General features: G+C 60.3%; 1 protein-coding gene across 1 annotated transcript; it reads right to left on the bottom strand.

Annotated features, from left to right (window-relative positions):
* Positions 1-849: 849 nt before the first annotated feature.
* Positions 850-1,773, bottom strand: HS3ST6 (heparan sulfate-glucosamine 3-sulfotransferase 6). The gene has a single exon (XM_006763916.2). It carries the CDS (start codon positions 1,657-1,659, stop codon positions 982-984), a length of 678 nt encoding a protein of 225 aa, XP_006763979.1. The 5' UTR covers positions 1,660-1,773; the 3' UTR covers positions 850-981.
* Positions 1,774-6,608: the final 4,835 nt, after the last annotated feature.

The raw sequence follows: 6,608 nt of genomic DNA, 5'->3' as shown, positions 1-6,608 counted from the left end.
CGCCTAAAGAGTCCTGGAGGTTATCAGTGCAACTGGTGGCTACCTGTCAGACAGCACTGTGGCCAGGAGCAGTTAACTGTCATTACTGAGGGGCCTGGCATTCCCAGGGGCAGAGAGGTAGACAGGGCACCCCTGCCTGCCTCAGTCTGGCCTGACTGGGTTAGGAGCTGAGCAGGCAGCTGGGCTGCAGATGAGCCTTTATTCCTGCCCATCCCCACCCTCCAGGAAGCTGGGTAAACACAACAGAACTGGGACAGTGAGGGCCTGGGGCCTGTGGTATGGGCAGGGTCTGGGGAATGGGACCTGTGACTTGCCTGTGGTAGGCCGGGCAGAACTGTGTGAGGACCTGGTAGGAGGCTGTTAGACACACAGGAGTCACCTCACGCTCACTGTGCAGCAACCCCACAAGGTTTCCGGGAGGGAACGTCCACTGGGCAGCAGGATGCCAAATTATCTCAAGTCATGCGTGCAGCCCAGAGTTGGGCAGACCCAGCTTTACTCCTGCCCCACCTCTCAAATGAGTAACCTGGGACCTCAGTTTCCTCATCAGGAACATGGGACAACCCAGCTTGGTGTCTCAGGGCTGAGAAGAGAGCTCTAGGATGGCCTTCAGAGTCACCAAAGCTATACTGTGTGTCCCTGCGCGGGCCCTAAATCTCTCTGAGCCTCAGTTGCTCACCTGTGACATGTGGCCAAGCGTACCTCAAGGGGTGTGTAAGGATCAAGTTTAGACCTCTTGTGGCACTCTCGCAATGCCCGCTAGCTCGCGTTAGCTGGTGTGATTATCATTTCCCTGCGCCGCGGCACCTCCAGCCCCCACCCTCCAACCCTCAAGGTCACATGGAAGAACACAGTTCCAGACTTTATTTCTTAAATAGTTCTCTCTACCCAGCATGTGCACACAGCCTGCTTCGGCTGGGCGACGGGCATAAATTAAGGTTACTGAGTTTCCCCAGACAGGGCGTGGGCTGGCCTGGCCTCTCAGTCCCAGCCAAAGTCCTGGCCGATCATCTGGTAGAACTTGCGGTTGAAGGGCTGGTAGAAGTCCCGCAGACGCTGGACCACTGCCTCGGGCACCCGGGGGTGGGGCCGGCCCTTGGACTTGCCCAGGCAGCGGGGGCGGCTGCTCCCCTGGGCCTTCTTGAGGCAGGGGAAGCCCTTGGTGGCATTGAAGTAGAAGTGCTTGTCCGTGACGACCCTTTTGAGGCCCAGGAAGTCCTGCACTCGGCCAACTTCTCCAGCCGGGTCACTGACCAGGCGCTCGCCGCTGACAAACAGGAAGTGGGACAGAGGGAAGTATCGAAGCCAGTTGTCCAGGTGCTGGGCGTAGAGGCCAATGCGCACGGCACTCCAGGCCGTGTCCACAGGGCCCAGGCCGTGGCGGAAGGCCAGGGCTCGGAAGCTGGGCAGGCCCGGGGTCTTGGAGAGCGTCTGGGCGTAATCGGAGATGGCCCGAGTCACGGGGTTGCGAACCACCACGATCAGCTTCGTGTCCGGGGACATGCTGTGGATGCGGCGAGGGGCCTCGAGAGTCACAAAGTAGCTGGGAGTCTTCTCCATGGTGATCTGCCCGTCCAGGGTGCGTGGCATCAGGCTCCTGCGGGTGTGTGGAAGGAGAGGTGGGCATGAGAGGGTGCTGGTCCCCTCAAGCCCTCCCATTATAGACCAGCCTCAGGGACCCCAGATTCACTTCCCACTCCCCCAGGCCCACCCATCCTAAAGTGCCAGATGGGCAGCCTGGGAGGTGGGTTGAGAGCACCTGCCCCAGCACAGGCCAACAGGGCAACAGGGGGTGGGGGGGCTGTCCTGCCAGGCTGCCCACTCTAGCTAGCTTGCCCCAACCCTCACACTGCTGTGCCTCTCACGCCTGACCAAGCACCAGTAGGGCCAGTGACCCGGACTTGCCATCCACAGGGCTCTGCCCACCCTCCCCACCTCACAGGCCCCTCCCTGCACTATAATTACCCCAGGTCACACTTTGGTTAAATGGCTGAAGTTGTCCCCTAGGTTAGGCCATTAATTATTGACAAGTGTCCCAACAAAGGACAGCTGCTCTTTTCATTCCCTCCCCTGCAGAGCCCCGTGCCCCACTGATTACAGCCCTGCTAGTTCTCATTGCCCTGGGCCCAACTCAAACGCCTTCACACAGCCCAGCACCTTCGGGAACAGTGAGTGAGGTGGCCTGAGGACCCCTCCCAAGAGCTCAGCAGTCAGGGCCTCCCAGACCTGGCTCGGACCCCAGGGTGCAAGGCTGTGACTGCAGCATTTCTGATGATTCCTCTCATTCTGATTAGGGGAGTGGGGCACTGACCAAGGTTCCGGGAGAGTTGGCTGATGACAGCCCCCTGACTGCCCCAAACTTGGGGAAGCCCCTCCAAGCACCCCACTGGGCAGGCAGGTACCCTGAGCAGTTTCCCAAGGCCAAGCCTCACCTCCAGGTACCGCAGGGAGAGGCGGGCAGGGTGTGGCAGGGCCAGCTGAGCAAACAGCTCCAAGGGAGGACCTGAGAGAGGGCTGGAAACTAGGTAGATGGAGGCAGAGCCTGTGGGACCTGTGCCTTCAGAGGAGGCAGTCTCTGCCCAAGGCCCTACCCTGCCTCCAGTCCTCTGAGGGGACTCTCCTTGCCCCCACAGGCAGCCTCCTGGTCTGGCCCCACCCAGGAGGTAATACACAGGGCAAGTTCAGGTTTCATCCAGCCTTCACCCAGCCTAAGAGACCCCCAGGCAGGGCCCCAGCTTCCTCTTCCTCCTTAGCCCCCATGAAACTCAAGCTGGGTGACCACACAGGTGTGCAGACCCACATGCTGGGGTGCTTGGCTTGGAGCGTGCTTTGGGTGAATCCCAGGCGTACCAGTGGCTCCCCTGCCACCATCCACAGCCTCTGGGGAGATGGTGGGTTGATGGTCTTCAGGCTTTGGGAGCTTCCCTCACCCCCCAAAACAAGGTCCGGGGCAGAGCTGGTCTACAGAAGTCACAGGAAAGGGAGGGATGACAATTCTGCTTCCCCATCATGGTGACAAAGCAAGCTGGAAATCGCCCTCCAACCCACTCACTGCCCCATGTGATAGGCAGGCACACTGGCGCTCAGAGAGGGGGTGGAAAGCTCGAGGGAGGTGTGGACACGGCCACAGCACTCCCACCCTGGGCTGCAGCAGCTGGAAGGGGCAGTGTCAGCGTGGCCTCTGCTCCCAGAGGCCCTGCCCCCATGCCCTGCCTTGTGCCCTGGGAATACAGGCCCAGCCCTCCTGGGATAAGTTCAGTGAGACCTCGGGTGTCAACAAGGACTGAGGCCAGGGCTGCAGCCTGGAGTAGCCAGCTCAGGGGGTTCCCTTTTCCCCAAGAGGGAATCAGAAGACGAGGAGTCTCCCCCACTGGACCTCACTGCTGAGACCCATGAAGAGAAGCCTGGGCTGGGACAGACGGACTGCCAGGTGGATCAGAAGTCACTGCCCTCCCTTCATGGCCCTCCTCAGGGAAGGGGCCAGCCCTGATTACTCCCGGGCCCTCCCCTCCCATCTTGGACACCCCCTTCCCATCCCATTCTCCCCCCAGGAACCAAGTGACCCCAGAAGCACATCCTCTTTCCCCACCCAAACTGGGCACTTTGGGTTCGGAACACCCCACCCCCACCCCACCCTCCTGCCTGAGGGAAGGAAGCTGCAAGCAAGGACACCAGGGAAGCCAGAGGAGCAGAGGGGGAGGTGCTTCCGGAACCCTGTGGAAGGGGGATGGGAATGGGGATGGACCACAGATTTTCCAGGCCCACTCCTGCCACAAACCAGCTTTGAGATCGGAGATCTTTGGGACCAATTACTAGTACTATTATCCTCACCCGCCCTCAGACGCCTGTCCTGGACAGGACATGGAGAAGGGTGGGGATGGAGGCTTGGGGTGGGGGTGGGGGATGCAGACAGGGGAGGGGATGAGAGGAATGGGATTCTGACCTCCACACAGCAAACATCTGACAAGTTGTTCCGAACCCTCCCTTTGCATCTGGTCTGCATTTCCCTGCGGCTTCCATCCAGCCCCAAACTCCTCTCCCTCCTGGTCTCATCCAGCCTTAGGTCCCACATCTCTCCTGGGCCCCATCCAGCCAGGCCTGGTTCTGAGCAAAAGCTACTTCGGGTTCCCGTGTGGATCCATAGGGTGCTGGGGGTGGGGCATTGGTCCCCAGCCACAGGAGCTTCTCCTGGGATAGCACAGGGAGAAAAGCCCCACAGAAGCCCAGGTCCCTCCCCCACATACTCAGAACCCCACTCCCTCATTAGCCCCAGGAGCCAAGCGGGTTTCCCCACCTGCACCCTCCTATCTCCTCTCGCTTTTCCCAAATCCTAAGGTCAAAGTATAGCCCCACCCGCCCCCAGACAAGAGAGCCCTTCTGATGAGGCCTTGGAGTGCTTGTCTGCCAAACAGAAGATGCTCAGTGAGTGAACGAATAGATGAGAAAATGCTGAGTGTGGGGGTACCAGGAGGTCACAATCCCCAAGATGGAGGACCCTCAAGAGCCTGAGAAAGGGGCTAACTGCAGCCCAGTTAGAGGGAAAGTTTGGCCAAGACTAACTTTGGGCAGCCCAGAACCACCTGCCAAGGCCCTGGGCAGGGCCAGGGCCACTGCCTGGAATGAGGTCAGTCACAGCCCAGTGGGGATGGGTGCCCCAGAAACTCAGCTGGGGGTACCGGCCGCTCCTCCTTTACTCACCACCCTAGCCCTCCACCCAGAGCAGGGCTCTGCACTCCTGGCGGCTCAGCCAGGGTCCTGAGAGCCAACACCAGCAGACCATGCCCAGGGGTTGGGCACCCTCTTTGCAGCTGGGGAAGGGGGGGTCGCATTTTCAGAGGTTCGCCGCACACTCCGAGTAGGTTGAAAGAAAAAAAATGGCCAGAGGCACGGACACCTGTGAGCCCCCCAAGCCGCTTGTACATGTCAGCACACGGCCACATGCGCTGGTACTCTGCACCCACACTCCATCTCGGGTCCTGAGAATTCAGTAGGAACAGCACCCAGCCCTCTTGGGATAAGTCCCGGGAGACAGAACCCTTTGAGGGCACCCCAGAAGCTCCACCAGCTCAGCCCCTGCACCAGCCAACAAGGGGTCGGCCCTAGCCAGCCCAGAGGGACAGCTCCCAATTAAGGGGGCAAGGCCACCAGAACCTGCCCCTCTGCACCCCCTCTCCCTCCCGGTGGAAGTGGCTCTAAAAATAAAGCAAAAGTCCCTTCTCGACCAGAGCTAGACTCGCTCCTGGCTCCCTTCCCTGGTTCCTGAGAAACCCCAGAGCTGAGGATCTCACCTCCAGTCTGGGTCTCATGCCTACTGCCTCTCAGGCCCTCATCCCCCCCAGACCTGTCCCTCAGAGCTGGAGCATGCACCCCGGAGCCTGCAAGGGGCCTCAGGCTTCCTGACTCTGAGAACCCTTTTAGGGCTAAACCCAGTCTAGCCTCCCCTGCAGCGCCCCCCCCCCTATTAGCCCAGCTCAGTGTCTCCCCCAGCTTCTTGCAGTCAAAGTTCTTGGGATCAGTGTGGACTCTGAGGTTTGCCCTACAGTTATAGTGTGTCCTCCACCGTCCCACCCGCTTCCACTCCCCCCCACCTCCTCTTCTCTGTCCTCTCCACAGCAGTAGGTATAGAGACGCTTTGGGTGCCAGTGGCACCGTCAGGGTGGGTGGCGGTCTGAGCTCTGACGCCAGAATTCAGCTAGGTGGATTCAAGATGGACTCGCCGCCTCCCAGCACCACTCAGCTTCCTGAGGGTCCCCTGGTGGCAGCAACCCTTGAGAGCTCAGGAGCTAGGACCCCTGTTTCACTGGGGCTCTTCCAAACCCATGAGTGGTTGTTAAGGCAAAAGGCCAAGAAAGCCAATGGGGGTGGAGGTGAGGAATCTGGGTACAGAGAAGCTAGGATACCTGGAGAGTCTGGGTTCCGCTGCCCCCAACTCCACACTCATTCACCAGGTGGCCTTGGGCAGGGTCCTCTCTGCACCATGGAGGCTGGTCCCAAGCTGGGGCTAAGGTGAGAGCTGGGGCGGGTGGGAGACTCACTCTCCATCTGTAAGCTCTCATTTCTGCCACAGGAAGGGACAGGGCAGGTGGCAGGCTTGTGTGTAACTGAGGAGGCTGCGGGCAGTGCCAACCTCAGCCCGGAGGGGCTGTTTCACCTGGGGATAGGTGCTCCCCCACATTCCACACGGTACCCCAAGGCCATCCCCCCGTGAGGCAGGGTGCCATGACATGAAGCAGGGGTCCTAATTCCCACCCTTGGGCACTGACTCAAAGCCACATCCTTCCTCCTAAAGCTCAGACCTTCTGCAGACCCGCAGGACCCCCGAGGACCCCTCTTCCCAGGATCAGGAGTCTGGGAGGCAGACCCTTTCTCGGAGACCGCCTCTGCTAAGGGTAACTGGCCGGCAGGGGAGGGCGACCGAGCCTGAAGAGTTTTTAACGCTCCTCAAACCCCGCGAGCCTGGAGGTACTTCTCAGCTGGGCTCGCACTCCCTCCCTGAGTCTTACTGAGACCCCTCAGCGGCCTCAAACCAAGGCTTTCCCTGGAGTTTTCAAAGTTTCTTGGAGCTCCCGGCCAGTGACCAAGCCTCGCCCGCCCCCCGCCCCCACGCC

Source organism: Myotis davidii, unplaced genomic scaffold (genome assembly GCF_000327345.1).
Source record: "Myotis davidii unplaced genomic scaffold, ASM32734v1 scaffold599, whole genome shotgun sequence".
Lineage (NCBI taxonomy): Eukaryota > Metazoa > Chordata > Mammalia > Chiroptera > Vespertilionidae > Myotis > Myotis davidii.
This window is presented reverse-complemented; position numbering and strand designations above follow the sequence as displayed.